The 17,716-nt window shown below is 37.3% G+C and overlaps 1 protein-coding gene across 2 annotated transcripts in view; it reads left to right on the forward strand.

Moving 5' to 3' along the window:
* The first annotated feature begins 5,164 nt into the window (after positions 1-5,164).
* Positions 5,165-17,716, forward strand: part of SH3TC1 (SH3 domain and tetratricopeptide repeats 1) — a 33,277-nt gene continuing 20,725 nt past the window's right edge. The window contains exons 1-4 of one of the 2 annotated variants that reach the window (XM_082759182.1): positions 5,165-5,245; positions 12,151-12,423; positions 14,675-14,749; positions 17,187-17,314. In XM_082759182.1, coding sequence (XP_082615308.1) covers positions 12,192-12,423; positions 14,675-14,749; positions 17,187-17,314 — 435 coding nt within the window. In that variant the 5' untranslated portion in view covers positions 5,165-5,245; positions 12,151-12,191. Of the gene's footprint in view, positions 5,246-12,150; positions 12,424-14,674; positions 14,750-17,097; positions 17,315-17,716 lie in introns of those variants that run through there. The other variant, XM_082759183.1, reaches the window with a different exon arrangement.

Below are 17,716 nucleotides of genomic sequence, written 5' to 3' on the forward strand. Positions count from 1 at the left end.
TTATATGAGTGCAGGAATTTATGGTCATTTGTTAAAGTCAAAACTATCAATATAAGATTTTCTATCTTGTAGACATTTCAGGGACTGGAGGCATTAATCCAAAACTATAAGAAAATAATATTTTATGCTATATTTATCAAAAGGAAAATCCTTATATGGCATACCTACCACCAGTATTCATTTCATCAATCATGGAAGCTACCTACACTAACTTTGTGTGGCACAAAGATGACATGATAATAAATCACAGTTTTATGATCATTTCTAATCTGGTGGCTATCTATTGTTTTGGTCCTCCAGGTAGTCCTTCAGGCATATCCTTTCGCAGAGCATCAGCAGAGACAAAAGCAAACCTTTATTTTACTGAGTCTACATTGAAATATATATTTATATATAGTGATTTCCTCCACTTTGGATGCCTAAGTCAAAATTTACTTCCTTAATACCAAAATTAGCTTATGAAATATCTGTATTCCATATATATTCAGGTTCCAATAAGTACAGTTCCTTCACACTGTATTTTCAAGCACTAATCAGAATCACCTAACAGACTGCTGAAATTTCAGTACTGCAGATTTCAGCATACAGTAGAAGCCTACTACTCCAGTCTGGTTTTAAATCCTCACAATAAACATGTTCAGATATACTGAAATAGTTTTCTGTTTTAAAAACTAGAGGGAAAACTCTGACAATATAAATAAGAAACTCACTCAGTGAAAAACCTAGATTAGTGTCCTTTTCTGAATGGCTAACGTGAAAAAGAAGATATTTCTTCAAAGGAAAAGAAGCATTACATTCATTTGAACAGAGTAGATAACATATTATCATATTAGCTTTCCTTGGAAATCCATAGGAAGGTTACAGATTTGTCCTTAACTCTTTCTCCCTGAAAACTTTAAGCAGCTGGATAAGTCAACCTTTAATGAAAAAAAAAAAAAAATTCACCTGTTAATGAAAGGAAGTGCTCATTTTCCTTTAAGTTGCCCAAAATGCTTTAAAAGGTGTCTCTTCAGGTTATGCAGGGGTGGTGGTGGCAATTAAAGTATAAATTGAACTAAGTTTAGATAATTCTATTTCACCTTCCTCTTTTTAATAGTTGTAGGTTTGTAGAAGAGCAGTACTATTGCCTCTATGTCAAAATACATTTCCTAAATTCTTAAGGCTTTTTTGTGCTTTTTAGAGACCTGAATTTCTAGGTGGTTTGTTAATTGCAGTGACTAAGGAAAGATATATGGAATTCAATTTCATCTAACAGCTTTAATAATAAAATAGAGAAAGCTTGTTCCCTGTACTGGAGCTTGTGAATACAAACCCTGACTGCTTTTGGTTTGGGGGTCATGAAGAAGTATAAGCTGTCTGTGGTATGTGTGAATCCAAAGTGTGTAAGTGATTATGGGAGGTTGTTATGGCTGTGGGTCAGAAAATAAATCTTGGTGATACAGAAGGAAGGAAATGATAAATCTTCTGAGTGGTAAGTGTGAAATACTATTTTTTATTGTGAGATGATGAAACTATTCTAGAAGGTTTCTTTTTCTCTAATACGTGAGAGACCTGAAATCTGTGTCATGGCTGAAACAGAACAGGGAGTCCTATCATGACCTTCTTGCCTGCCTGGACTGGGATACAAGCCCAAATGTTTTCACTGGTATGAGCTTGTTGGCTTTTTGGTCCGTGGCCAAAAATGTCCTCAAGCAACTAACAGTGGTTCTCAGGAGCTGCTAAACTTAGGAGAAAGTTTTGTCAGGAGTGTACCATGTTGTGGTTTGTTGAGGGATAATGAGCTTAATAGAAACTATTATTAATGTGTGATAATTGTAAGTAAACTTAGCTGTTATTTAGTGTGCTAGGTAAATAGCTAAGGAACAGTGTTGAAGCAGTGTAACAGCTGGATGTTTTGACTCAGCATTTTCCTGCAGACTACAAGGCGACGGCATTTCCTTACAGATGGATGGGAGTATATTTTTCTTTTCATGTTTTCTGTTTTTCCTTTCTAACCCAGCCTGTGGAGCTGGGGTGGTGTTTTTTCCAAGACCTGGGGGAAGTAAAGCTATCTGGGTTCCAACCAGGCAGGGGAAAAGATGACAGGACTCTGGGAGAAAACACTTTAACTCTTTACCTAACTGTATGTGCAGTCACTGGAGAGATAACACGCTAATCAAAAGGAAACATATGGCTAAACCTATTTATAAGGAAGTTTTATGCAGCTGTAATATTGAAACATTGACACAACGTGCACATTAGTAAGCCTGTTAAAAATATATATCATTATTTAGGCAAGTTCCTTAAATAAAAGGTTACTACTGTAGGCTCACACTCCAAGCTGTACAGATTTTACATCTGTGTGCTCAATTGGTATTTCTCTTAAATTTACAGTTCAGATTGTATTGCATTGCTTTTGTTTGTTTTGTGAGTATACCTCAACTGCTGGATGAAATAAAACAAAGAGAATAATTCAGCCAAAAAAGCAGCAACTTGCATGACTTCAAGTTTGTCATGCCAGCTGAAGTGATGAATGTTAATTTGAGCAAAACATTAAACAGAAGAGGTTCTTTTATTATAGGATTCAGCAAGGGTAAATAGGCTTTGTAACACATCGTGGGCTTGAGATGAAAGATTATCTGGCAGGAATTTAGTAAACAGGTAGAAAGACCCCTTCTTGCCTAAATCTGTTATTTGCTGCAAGTTATCAGTTAATAAGGGTTCCAAATAAGTTACATTTCAATGCGCTTAAGCATTAAAGTTGGTCCCTTTGGTAGCAGGCTAAAATATGCTTTCATAGGTATATCTCTAACTGTGATGGAAGAGTAGTTATAATAGAAGGTGTAGCCTGGCCTGACTATTAAAATGTGTTGTTTTTCCCAATGCAAGCTGTTCTAATGAAAAGCTGCTGGACAAATATGCAGCTGCAGAAGGGCAGACAAACAGGATAATGAAAAACAATGACAGAGAAAGACAATTAGAGGAAGTTTCTTGTTTCAACACGCAATGTCCTCCTGGCAGCTTCTTTTAATGATTCTGAAAAGCTCAGGGACAACCACACATAAACAGGCTGTCAAGTCTGCTTGTAATCTTTATAGTTAAACAAGATGATTTCTGAAGACTGTTCTTTCACGTAAGGAAACCTGAGCAGGTGGCACAACTCATACGTAGCAAATTTTTGTGATTAAAATGTAGTCCAATGGATGTGATTACTAATACGGAAACCACCCTGCTAACTTTGCCTTCTTCCTGTTTGCTACAGTATATTGGTCTCTAGAGTTATTTCATGGGAACAGCTGTTCACAACTTCAGTAACGCTGAATAAAATCTCTGTAATGTGGATTGGTATTCTTTTAAAAAGACGAGAGCAAACTTCTGATAACATTGCCCTGAGGTTGAAAACTTAGTTTTCTTACTTCCACCTAAACTACATGGAAATAGACATCCCCATGAAACTAAACATGGCATGATGAAATACACTTTGGAGTAAAATCATAGAGGACAGCTGAAGAAGAAGGTACTGAAAAGGAAGTTAAGGAACTGTGAGTTCAGCTGATAGTTTGTAACTTGTTTCCTTAAGCAAGATATGTCTCTCCTGATTTCACTTCTCTAAAACAATTGTTTGTACTTCTTGAGATTTTAGGAACACACGAATCAGTGGTACGTGTGTATGGATTCTGCAGTGACTGGGGCATAGAAACAGAAGATTGAAGGTTGGTAATCATGGAGGAAAACAGGTTTAGATTTTTTTTTTTTTCAAAACTATTTTAGGTTCACATTAAAAAAAATAAAAATAAAAAAAAAAGGAATACCAGCAAAGATCTGAGTTTATAATGTGATAAAAGATTATCCTTCAGTATACAAACTAAATAAATGTGCTAAAAAGATTTAGACATTTATAAAAGTTATGGAAAATTAGTTGTTTGTAAAATGGTGATATAAATATGGTATTTCATACTGTGGGCATAGCTAATTTATAAATTAAAACTGAAGTGGTACTAGAACACAGCTTTGTGCACTTTGTTATTGAGCAATATCAAATAGATTCCAATAGGAGAGAAGCCCTGTGGGATGGTTGGTTAGGTATGATTTATACACTCACTTGAAAAGAATTCAAAATTTATAATTTCTTGAAGGATGGAGTGTTCCCAAACATACTGTGGGAACAGATTGGCTAATCTGCGTGAAGTAGTATTTACAATTCATGTTAATATAGTATGACTGGCTGAAGTAAGGTAAACAAGAGTGTGATTTGTAATTAATCACTACTTATAAAGTCAAGAAGCAACTTAAATGTGCGTTGTGATTTTGTTGTCTGGGGATGTCTGAGATGCCAGATGTATAGACTTTGGGGCAGACACCCTCTCTTTGTTCTGTTCTCATTTAGTGCCTGCTGCAATGCTGAGGACAGCCCACACCACTGGCTTTTGGGCGTACATAGTGCTTACCAGCAAGGTGGCCATGTGTGGAATATTCACTGTTAGGCAGAAAGAAAAGATAAAAACAAAGTCATCTTCATCTTATTGCAGAGGACAAAAAGCCAATAAATTTGAAGTGGGATGGATTCTTATTCCTTTGCCTTTGTGGGTCATTTCTTTAGGCTGTGGAATCTGGATCATTGATAAAGGCTTGTGTATATATTCCTTAACTTCCAAAACTTATTTAATGCTATGTGGCTGCAGATTGCATGATTGAGCTGCAAAGCCCTACACTTTGCAATTTAAAACCAAGTGTATCAGAGTGAGTTCACTGTCAAATAATTTTTCACGAGGCTTTTTGTAGCCATAATGATAGCAAGAAATCTAATTCTGTGATTAAAAGCAAAGGGGAAACGAAGCCTGGTGCTTCATCTGAAGGTCTATTTGTTACTTTGACTGAACATGCTTGCTTAGCACAATGGCCTGGATATGTCCATTGAAACCTTTTAGCAGCTAATGCAAAATGACAAAATGAATTATTGTTTTGAAAAGCAGGAATAAATGAATTCCAGCACATTTGATACATTTCTGCTTTGTATAATAAACTTTAGTAGCTCAACTTGTGAATGTTGTTTTTTTCCCCCTAAAAAAAGCTTTTCAATTAACAGTATCAGTTAATAGACAACTTATTGTACATACCACATCCCGGCCTGGCTGTGCAATCAACAGGAAAGATAAGAAGGTCAAACAGGAAGAGCTGTGCTGGAGTCAGTTCTGACCAGAGCGGAGGAAGGCACAGATCTGCCTGCTGTTTACTGGCATGTTGCAGCAAGTCCTACGTGCAAAAGGTAGGAAATCAGTGCTCTGTGTCTGTACCTCTGCCTCTCACCGTTATTTAGGTACTTGTGGTCTGGCATCTGACTCCATGTTTATTGTTAGCATGTTAGAATTGCAGCCAGTTAAGGGGGACAACTTTAGTAGTTTAATACTTTTATGTACCAATAATGTACTGGAAAATGTGTGAATGTGATCTGTTGTAGTTTGAGAAGCTGTTGTGGGCAGTGTTGTGTGAGCTATTCTGTGACAAGAGCATTCCTCCTACTTGATTCTGCTGCGTTAGCTGCCAGAGGCCAAACTGTCAGACCTAACACATAAAACGAAGTGTTGAGATTCACTGATACCTTTTATAGTTTTCTAGTGGTGATCTGATCTTCTTTTGAAGCACCCATAAAACTTGTGTATTTTTAAGCAGCTATGCAATCCTAGATTTGAGTCTACAAATCTCAGTGTCAAAACTTGGAAGATTTGAACTTATTGTGCATTCAAAGCTAAACGTTGAGTGGAAAGAATATTTCAGTGCTACAAAGGTATGAAGAAAAAAGAATCATGAGGGGTTAAAACTCCTGAAGAAATCTATCGCACCTTTCAGATTTGAAGCTGGGGCTCTTTTGTTTGTAGACTAAACATGAGAAATGATACTGCTTGCAACATAGCTTACTAAGAATTGATAACTAACCTAGTTACTTCACTGAAGTAACTTCAGTGATAAAGGAGTCTGTCTTACATTTTTGGAGAGTGCTCAGATGTCTAAATCCGTGTAACTTGATTACAGATTTGCTTTACGTTTCTGTGTAATACATAGTAGGACTGAAGGAAAAAAACTCACTGTTTTAATTTTTGCCTACGTAGTACATAGTATGGATTATTTTTTTGAATTCATGCCCATGACTGACTTACATGAAGACCAAGGCTGTGATTTTTTTTCTAAGTACAAAGTTTGTAATAGTAGTGAGATGTTTCTAGCCTAATAGAGAAGAGGTGAAGCAAACATGAGTTGAGAGAAACATGGAAGAAAGAATAACAAAATAATCTAGCATCAGTTTGGGAAAATCATTTAGTTTAACTTTGGATCTGACTATTTGAATGGTCTTGATCTTGTGCAGACTGCAGAGAACAAGATCAAGAATACAGGCAAATGTGCTTCAAATGAAGGTGTAACACAGGTTTTGTTAGTAGCCTTTCTTGGTTTGGAGCCCCTGAGGAATGCAACACACCACAAGATGAGTAAAAATTTGGGGGCTACAAGTGCTCTGTTGTATTGGGTACAGAAGAGGCTAGAGACTTAAATACAGAACAGTTGCCCATGTTCCAGGAGGGGCGCAGGTGAGCTGAGATGAGGAGGGAAAGAAAGTAGCAGTTGCTCATTTGCCTTAAAGATAGGAATTAATGCACAAAAGGAGCAATCACAGCAACGTTCCCAATATGTACGAATTATCCCCTTGGATAAACTAATTGAACTTTACATTTACTTCTGGACTCTGGTTATTTCTCCAGCACCTCTATAGCACTCCTGTATGACCACAAATAATCTCTGCATGCAGTTTTTTGGCAACTAGTTAAAATACAACCTATTTTATATACTGGGCACCTTTCTCAGACTTAAAAATACACCTTTAAAGATATAGACAGAACCTGTTCAGCATATGTTATTAGTTTTCTTTTTCAACCCTCTTTAATTGGAAGAAATTGACTGAAGTGAAAATTAATGTTCCTATCATCCACAACTCCTCTTAAAACAACACCAAAAAACAGAGGGGGGAAAAAAACCTCCACCTTCATAGTCAGGGTAATGGAAAATATCAAGCTATGTGTTTTTTCTTCTGTATCTGTGTTTTGAAAACAGATACAGGCACTCAATGAAAAGGAAGCAGCAACAGAGGGAAATTGCACACCTCTTGTGTGCGTGGCTTTTGCACAGAGGTTGGTTTCAAAAAATGAGAAGATCACTGGCTTTTTTGGACAGCATCCTACACCAAATATTAATTTCTTGGTTGAGCCTCAAAGTACATAAGATGTAAGTAAAATGTTTTGTCAGTGCACACAAATACAGAACTAGCTTTAAAAGACAAAGTTAGTAATCAAGATATTAGAACAAATCTTTACTCCACTTCTTCATTATCTTGTAATTGTTGCTATCACTGAATAGCTAGTTTCTAGTAAATACAGTAGTAGAAGTTGGGGCTATATGTTTATGAAATATATTTGAGTGATTCAAGCACTGAAGGTTAATATTTATTAAATCTTATAGTAGTTAAAAGTTTTCCTCTGCTTTGGTGCTTCTGAATCTGTTTTAATGTGTATTGGAACTATTTGATAATAGATGAGAAAACACCAAGCATAATAAAGATGCTGACATACCTTAGCATTGTTTTTATGTTACAGTTTTGCTCCTTGGGGTACTTGATATTCAAAGGTGAACAGTAAAAGAACAGACGTGATGCAAAATTCAGTGAAAGATTTGTCACTTGGGTCCAAATTTGTATCCCTTGAGATGTGTTTAAATGTGTTTTTGTTTGTTTGTTTGTTTTTTAAAAAAAAAATGAAAAAGGCATTCTAAAGTGCCCAGGTAGACAAGGTGCCTACCTGCAGGGAAATGATTGACAGTCTTGTTCTCAGTGTCTCAGTGCTTGTATATAGCTACATAGGCTGACACTTTAAGGTAAACCTTAAAGATGGGAAAGAAAACTGCAGAGCTGAGCATGTCTGTCAAAGGTTTTTGAGATCTTAATTTTAATTCTGTGTATTTTGGAAAAGGGAAGAGAAAATACTGAGAATTTATCACTTTTACTTTTATTTCCCCCATCCTGATTTGTTCCTTGCCTTAGGCTCTTAGATACTATGGCTTCTTAAATAGATCATATTTACCTTGACTCATTCAAAGTCCCACTTGTTCTTGTTTTTGCAGCACCATGCTCTATAGGTTCGTTCATAATCCTGTTTATATATGTTACCCTTACCAACAGGCAGGCACTCATGCAGAAGATAGGAAGATTTAATCTATATCTGTTCTCTACCTCAACTGAATTCTAAGAATACAAGTTACATTATGATTTTTGGTAAAACTTTTAAAGGAAGATATTTCTGCTTGTAATAGCAGATGATGGAAAATATTAAGATTCTGAATATTGAATTTCACTTCTGGGATTAAGGATAATCTGATCTAAAAATAAGAACTGGCTTTGAGATTCATAGAACAGTATATTTTAAACTACATATGGAATTTAGTTATCCTTAATATCACAGTATTTCTTCATGAGACACCACACATAGAAGACAGATACAGAAGTGTTTAATTCATAAGTGTGGAAAAAATACGAATCATGGTACAATACGAAAAGGAATGGTGTTAGCTACTGCCATTACTCTAAGGAAAAGACCAGCTATATAAATGGATAAACATATCTCTAGTAATGTGAGTTCAGGCTCTGCAAGCCTGCATTTTTAATTATTTATAATTAGATCATAAGGACAGATACAAAGTTTTACAGGAGAGTTAGACAAAATTGAGATCAGAAGTAAGAACTGCAATGTTACCTAGATATATTAGTAGAAATACTCTTAGGTGTAATTACTAAGATACATTGAGTTTTGAGTTTTTGTCTGTGTTTTGTAAGTGTATATAAGATATAACTTCATGGTGAGAACCACGGAGCTACAGCACAGTCTTCTGAAAATCGGCCTTGCCACTCTGACAGGCACTTAAAAAAAAAAAAAAATAGTGAAAGGGGACAACAAAAATATTAAAACAATGTTCATCCTAATCTCTTTATACTTCATTAATTTATGTGGTTTAATTCTCTCAGTTGATCATACTACCTTCATGTATACCTTGTTAATTTGTTATCATTGTGTAACATTCTTCTGTCTATACATATTTTACTGTTTATTCAAGTGCTCTGTGGGCTAAAGTTCTTATGACTGCAAAACAGTATGGAGGTTGTGCAAACAGATCGCTGCCTTGTCCTGTGTGTCTGCCCACCACGGCAGGCAGCGAGGGGCTGGTGCCACTGGTCACAATGGCCATCAGTTTGCTTAGGTTATGGAACCTATGACATGAGGCTTGTTACGGAGCAAAGTGCTGGAAAGTGTGTATGTGAAAGGGCAAGCTGGAACAACGTGCTTTAAGATTCCCCATTTCATAGTGAACAGATGTGGTGGTTTTACTCAGGTGGGCAGCTGAGCTCCACCACAACCGCTCTCTCATTCCCCCTCCTCAAAGGGAAAGGGGGAGAAAATATGATGAAGAGGGCTCAAGGGTTCAGGTAAGGGCAGGGAGATGACTCAACAATTACCATAATGAGCAAAACAGACTCCATGTAGGGAGATTAGAGAAATTTATTGCTTATTACTAACTGTGGTGTTTTTACTCAGGTGGGCAGCCAAGCTCCACCACAACCACTCTCTCACTCCCCCTCTCCTCAAAGAGGAAGGGGGAGAAAATACAACACAGAGAACTCGAGGTTTGAGATGAGAAAGGTTTAATTAAAGGGAAAGGGAATGGGGAGAAAAACAAACCACAGAAACAGCAAGTCTGCATGGAAGCACAGAGAGAAGGGAAAAAATTATTCTCTACTTCCCATCAACAAGTGATGTTCAGCCACGTTCTGGGAAGCAGGGCCTCAAAATGCATAGTGGTTGTTCAGGAGGAACAGCCCCCTCCCCCATGAGAGCCCTCCTTTTTATTGCTGAGTGTGACATCAGGTGTTATGGAATATCCCTTTGGTTGGTTTAGGTCAGCTGCCCTGGCGATGTCCCCTCCCCATCATTTGCCCACCCCCAACCTGATGGCTCTTGGGGGCTTGGAAGGAGACCTGATGCTGTGCCAGCACTATGCAGCAATAGACACAACACTGGAGTGATATCAGTGCTGTTCCAGCTACGAGTGCAGAGCACAGCACTGTATGGGCTGCTGCAGGGAAAAGGTGACTCCAGCTCAGACAGACCCAACACATTAACAAGCTAGAGAAGTGAGAAACAAGGAAAACAAACTTAAAAACACCTTCCCTAAATCCACCCTCTTCTACCTTCTCCCCCTGAGCAGAGTAGGGGAGCAGTGAATGGGGGCTGCAGTCAGTCTACAGCACTTCATCTCCACCACTCCTGCCCATATAAACCCACTACAATAGAGAAGAGAGAGATTTGCAGACCAGTCTAAAGGTAGATCATAAAGGGACACTAGGGTTACTGGGCACTAGTCTGAGGTTTTGGAAGAGCAGAAGCAGTCTTTCATCTACAGCTTCATTTTTAACCAATTCTTCTGGACAAGAAGCAGCAGAGGAAATTTCACAAAGATTACAAGTTTGATATACTTACAGTGATAGTCGCTTGTTAATGAGCACGGCTGGAGTAAGCACAGAGGAATTTGGGTTTGAGTCCCAGTGACAGAACTAAGGGAAAAATCTATCCTGTGGCTTTATGAAACCAATTAAAGAGGTCTGTGAGAACCCACTGAGGAAGTGGGTCTAAATATCAGTGGGATGTGCTGGCTACATGAGCTTCATCCTTTGCAGATGCACTGGAGATGATGTCTGTTCCACTTTTTACACAGAATCATAGAATTGTTCAGTTGGAAAAGATCTTGAAGATTGTTTAGTCCAACCTTTAAAACTGGGTTTTGAGACTGAACTAGCTTGTCCTGAAGATCCCATTTCATGGTTACATCTCAAGTCAGCAACCTGTAAAGGGAGCAATGAAGCTTGCAACTACTTGTGCTCTACTTCCATTTCTATTGCTTTTTCCTGATGTTCGTGCCAGTAACAGTATTGCTGCCAACAGCCTCAAGCTTCAGTGGATCTCTGCTGCTTTACTGCAAAGACATATTTGGATGCTTTTATACCAGTCTTCCAGCACTGGGGGTTCCTCCAGAGGATTCATTCTTTAACTGGATTTATAAAACTTTGCCTGCTTGTTGCAATTAAGCATGCAGTACCCGTTCCATCCTTGTCACCTTCAGAAAATGTTTTCCCCTGCATTGCCTATGTTAATACTAATGACGCAATACCTTGGAGGCTCTGCCTTAGAGCTGTCCAGGAACAAATAATTAGCAGTGGACACAAATATGTTTCACTTCAGGCCTTGGAGTGCTGCTATTAGTCAAACCTACTGAGTGCTTTGTCACTAAAGCAGCAATGACACCTGACTGCAGGAGCTTTTTCTGGGATGAGTTTGGGTGTTATGTACCAGTTCTGTCTGAAAGAAGTCTAAAGCAAAAGTCAGACAGTGACAAGCAGTGTTTTCAAAAGGGAAATTACAAACACTAGTGAATTTCAGACACCCTGTCCCCAAAAGTATGTAGTAAACTTGATTTCCTCTTCGTTTGAGATGTGCAGTGAGGGAGAGTGAGGTATTCATTAGGTAAAGTGCCTTGCCCAGGACTAGGGTTAAGGTATGACAATGAGGATGTTTCCTCACTGCTTCCAGTGTAGTTTCTGGAAAAGTTTCTAGAGTATTTCAGATCGCTCGCACATGGAACTTGGATATCTTTCATAGGGTGTATCCCAACACCCAGCCTGGGGAAGCACTCCTTTCTTCTTCACACCCCTATTTGTATCTTCAGATTCAAGCAGCAGCAGAATAGCTCTGAGCGCTTTCCCCTGCCAGCTGCTGTGTTTCCAACAGCTTCTTCCCTTCCTGTCACGTTGTACAGCTGATCACAGGTCAACTGTCCCTGTGACAAAGCAATAACATCTTAGTGTTGTCATAGTAATTGCTTTTTCTCCGTTATGTTCCTTTCTTTATTCTCTTTTCTGTCCTCCATGACTTGGGTCTCCAATCCTGGTGGGTTGTGAAATAATACTTTAACATTTATTACAATTAAAAATAACTCCCACAGAAGACAGAGGACAGCTCTCGCATACGTGCATGTATTCTGAGATTTTTTTAAATACATTATTTTATTTTATTTTTCTCTCAGATCATTGATAATGTTAATCATGTCACTGTGAGGACCTGCAAATGATGGCAAGTTTGGCAGCAGGAGGTGGCATGTCTGTGCTCAGCTCTGATGGCACCATGGAGGAGGGAACCCCTGCTCCTACTTCAGAGGGAAAGCAAGGCAGTAACTTGGAAAGAAATGAAACAGAGCAGGGAATGTGCATGCCTAGCTGGGAATGTGAGGCAGCCAGTGGTGCCATGAGCACTGCCAGGGATGGAGGCAAGACAGACACTCTGCAAGAACAACAAATGGGTAAGACCTCTATCAATACATTCTGATCACTTTGCTCTTGACTTACCTTTGCATTTAATTTTTTTTTTTTTTATTATTATTGTTTGGAGGGAATGGTAAATGAGTGTTTTTGTTTTGTTTTGTTTTTAACAAAAACATTGCTTGCAGTGTGCTAGCAGAGAGCTGTCGTGTTTTTCCACTGAGTTTTTTTCTGACCTACATCTACAGTACAAGGCGAACAGCCGTATTTCCTCTGTAGTAATGCTGCAGAGGTTTGCAAACTAAATAATCTATATAGAAACTCTATGTTAGTTAAAATTAGATGAGATGAAAATTATCAGAATCCAAGAGCCAGAAGAGTGAACTGCAGGTACTTTGCTTCGCATTTTTTGCTATAATCTCTGAGAGCTGGAAGTAAAGACAAGTTAGACTGCATGTTTCCATTTTACAATACCATATACCATCTTTATTTTTCTGCAAATGAAAACATACTTCATGCTGTAAAAATATGCAAGTCAGAAACACTTTCTGGGTGGACCAGTGGAGTGGCATAGGTCTGTCAGACCTATGTGGCCAAACTCCTACTTTTTAGTAGGTCTGAATATGAGCTTTCTAAATGTGAATATACTTTTAGAGACCACGAAAACTTATTTCATTTTAAATTGTATGTCCTGTGGCTTAGAAAGACGATGTCTTTCTGTTGACAGCTGCAACTCTCCTGACATCCAGGAATACCAGGTACAAGCATCCCAGGGCAGTATAAAGTTTCTTTTCAGTTTGCCAAGAAGCATGCAAGTCATCCATTCATTAAGAATGGGGCATGGAATGCATGTTAAATCTTTGAATCTAATTATAGAATTTCAGAAAATGTTTAAAAGGTATTTATAGTAACTTCTATGCTTTAATTTAAATTTTATAGCAAACCATTATTTGTAATTAAACTCCCTTGAGTAATAAAATGCTTGCTCATAGTTTTTGCTTCTTCCCCAAAGTAACGGAAATTAGGTTTAGTTTTAACATAAAACATTACCTGCTGGGTATTAACATCTCAGCAAATACCTTTCAAGAAAAATCTGTATCTGATACTATCGAAATAACAGTAATGCCTATTTCACATACCAGAAACATCTATCAATAAATTGCCCTTATTGACTACTGGGTAATAATAAAACTTATAATATGTTGTTAGAGTTTTGACAGTTATCTTGTACTTCTGGCTGAGCAGGGAGATGGACCAGAGGAACTCCAGGGGTCCCTTCCAATCTCCAGCATTTCTGTGATTCTGATTCTATGACACCACCTACTCTCCTGCGAAATCCAAAGTGCTTGGGAACTTCAATTTCTAATGCTAGTATAGTAATAATTATCCTTAAAGATGATGCTTTTACTGTGTACTGTTTTATTTCTGATGTAGGAAAATTCTGTGCTTTTGTATTCCTAGTTGGTCGTGTGCCATTGTTCATGTAATATCAACAAAATCACTGAAAGGGAAGATATTTCCACATCCTACTATATTGCAACCATTTTCTTAAGACATTTTCCACTGCTCTCCTTTTAAGATACATGAAAATTGCATCAGATTTTTTCTTTTAAAAAAGAAAGACCTTTTCCTACCACTTTCAGTCTCAGAAATATCAAGCTTTGGCTTCATTGATTTTTGCTCAGGGAACCTTGAGAAAACAGAACTTGCTTGGGCGTGTGTTTTCTAGCATGAAAACCTACCATTTCCAAAAGGACTGGAAGAAATATGAGTCAAAAAAACAAAAATTTTTTTTTGGAGTTAATTTTTTAAAACTTCAGTTCACTCTTATTTTTTACATTATCCCTCTCCCAAGTGTTAAATTTGTAACAATTATAAAGAGAAGGATTATTGCTCCCTGTGTATGCATTGGTATGTGTCATTGATACTAATTGCAATTTATACTACTGAAACTTCTGTGGAGGCCACTTTTTAGTATAGGTGTAAGTGAAGAAACAATGGTGTCTGACTTTTGCTCCCTCCCAAATGGGACTTCAGTTTTCCTTTTCAGCAATTTTCTATTGATGGAAAATTCCATCTTAAAGCTTCACATTAGGATAAAATCAAGATTTAACTTTCTCCCTGGTAGGAGAGAAATGATCTTTAGATACTTTTAAAATTTTGGAGAATTATAAAGCAGAAAGGGAAAAAATATTTATTTTGTTCTAGTACTTCTCAAGAGCATCAAATGAAAGTGATTATTTATGTGGACATTGAAAATGCACTTAACTGCTCATTTGTTTATCATAATAGATTATCCACAAAATGGAAAATGCACAAATGTCAGTTCAAGGACCCTTCCCAGTCAAGCTGAGAATTTTCCAACTGGTAAGAATTTTTCTGCTTTTATATCATGCAATCATGCAATGCTTTCTCATTTCTTTTTCAAATAGAGACAGCTACAACAACAGCATTTGCAGTTGTCATTCCTCTAATTTTATGACATGCTTCATGGCATCTATGAAGTGCCTAATTTCTACATATGATTTGTTGACAATTTCTCATAAAAAAAAAAAAAAAAAAAAAGAGTAATTTATTAACTGCAATAAAACCTAGAAACTATTTATGGACTATACTGGAATGGCTAATAAAAACAAGAGTAGCAAATAAAAACTTCACTGTTTTATGTACGGGTTTCAGTTCTTCAAATGTTTTATTTCTAAGTTTGCAGCCCTTCTAAGTCTCAAAATTTAACATGCTGTATTTTTAATAAAGCTGGAGTTGAGTTCTTCAGGAAACACAACAGGCTTCTTTTGAGGTGGGCTCCTAGCTCCCTCTGTGAATTGAGGGTGTCATCACATTTTTTTCTTATGGAAAATGAAAAATAACAGACTGGTTGATATCAAAAGATTTGACTCTTAAAGGAAATGTGTGAATTCCTCATCATTCTGGAGTTTCTACTCCCTTCCTTCAAGCAAACTAGGTGCTCCTATACCAACAGATCAATGACTCCTCTGATAATTTGGGAGATGTTGATATCTTAGAAATATCTGTGCTTGATGTCCTCTGTAGTCTGTCTGGCTTCAGTATTTGCATGAAGCATACAGACTTAACTCACTGAATGTAAAGCAGCCCCTGAACCCAGTCTCCTGGACTCTGCTCTAGAGATAAAGAAATTGGAAACAACACTGGGATGTTTTCTGGCATATGGTGGTTTGTACGGAAATTATTCATGCTTGCCTCACCCATATAGAATTTGGGTTTTTAATTAAGGGTATGGATCAGGGCAGACAGGACCACAATTGTACCACAGGTGCAATTGGGTTTTGGACTATATTTCATTCCGATAAGCCATTACTATTTGTTCTCTTGGCAGAAGCACGCATATTTTAGTCCGTTTAGTTCAACGCATTTATTATTTCAGTCTTATTAACCCATATAAGACTTAAATCATGTTTATAGAGTTAAATATTTAACTTGAAGGTAATTTGATTATGTAAAATAATTTAAGCAAACTTTTTAAAAATAAGTCTTTTCTTGCGCTAGTATCTGTCATGGCTTCGAATAAAATGAAAAGATCAACAACGCTCTTACCTAAAAGTGATCTGAGTAACACTCAAAGGCTTTAGTTTGTGTTTTGTGCTTTACAGTTGACTGTATGACCACAGCTATACAGAGGTCTTGTAATTCAGTAATTCTGCTTTGCATCTCTGAGAAACCCTTACTGACATTAAAGTAATGGCTAATTCAGGTTCAAGTCAGTCATAAAACTCCAGAAACAGAAAGCACTCCGAAAACAGATTAAGATGCAACACTTTAGAATGTGAAAGTATCTATTTTACTGGATTAAGAGGTGAATCTCAGAGGAGCTGGAATATTTTAGAATGTGCAACTACCCTAGTTATTGGTGGAAGCATGACCTATATACATGCTTGCAATAGGAATTCTTCCTGAGTGGGTATTATTGGCTTATGTGCCTATCAAAGTATCTGAAACCTTATGAATATGATTTACTGTTACTGAGTTAAATTAACAGATGAGACATGAAGAATGAAAGCAACTTTATTGAAGATCCTCTTTATCTGAGAGGAGTTAGCAACAACTATACCCCTAACTGTTGTAAAAGCTTCTCATTTGCTACTTTAAGGTCTGAGCATAGGTATCCAGATTCTTTCACATATGATAAGGAAATCATGTAAGTGAGTCTTTAGTTTGGCCATTTATTTTGGTTTATACTGCTTAACTAGCTTAGCTGAGAAAGAGCTTTTCCCATATTCAATTTATAGAAGCCTTCTGAAGTAGTGGGGATGATGTGTCGTCTAACCATGAATTTAAGATTAGCATTGAGCATTGTTGTAACACACTGAACTATGGTTGTCTTTTCCTGAGATGCCATTATCTAATATGTTTTCTTTGACTTTTAAAATATGCACAGGATATTTGGAAATCTGGGCATGTTCTCAATGCCTGCAGAGCTGTCTGATTTGATAAATTACCAATCTGCTTGATTTTTCTTCTTCTACATCCCCAAGCATGATAGTTTCAGAAATTTTCTTCAGACTATCAAATCCTTTGTATAGCTGAAGCCTTTTTTATAATACCAAGAGAAATCTTGTGTCTTATGCTAGATCATTATTCCTACTGGATAATAAAAATGAAGAAAATATCCCATGTGTGAAGCAGCCCAATTTTCTGTGTGTCTGTCTCTGAAACTGTAAAAATATTTCTTAATGTAGATTCTCTGCTTTTGAGGGGTTTTCTGGCTCTACAAAGCTGATTCTTCATCACCAAACTTGTAGCACTATAAATGGATATCCTTCTCCAGATATCTCCTTGAAGTTAACAATGGTAAGGCGCAAGAGTGGATGTCCTGATCCCAGACTCCAAAGACACCTCAGAGAACAGCTCCGTCTTCTGGAAAATGACAGCAGGGAGGTCATGGCAGTTTTCAGTGTAAGTCAATTGTTTTGGAATTGAGAGGTTTATTTGTTCAGAGAACACAGCTGTATGCTACTGAACTCATCAGGGAGATGCTTTGGTTCCAATCCCATCTGCATGCTGTATCCTTGAATTTGAATGACCAGAGTTTCCTCCTGGTTCACAAAATGATCTACAGACCTGAGAAATATCAAACCATTGAAAGAGACAGCAACACCAAATTCACGCCAAATAAACCCAGCTAAATAAGTTACTTAAGAATTCTAATTAAAATATCTTCTACTTTGATTTACATCACAGGAAACTGTCTTTTGTATGATTTATTAATTTGCCCTCACACTGGCTTTTCAGTTTCCAGTTGCTTATAGTCATTTGGCATGTAAGTTACTTAGAAAATCCACTGCAAAGCCCAAGTGG

Source organism: Aythya marila (assembly GCF_965140915.1).
Source record: "Aythya marila genome assembly, chromosome: 4".
In the NCBI taxonomy this organism is placed as follows: Eukaryota; Metazoa; Chordata; class Aves; order Anseriformes; family Anatidae; genus Aythya; species Aythya marila.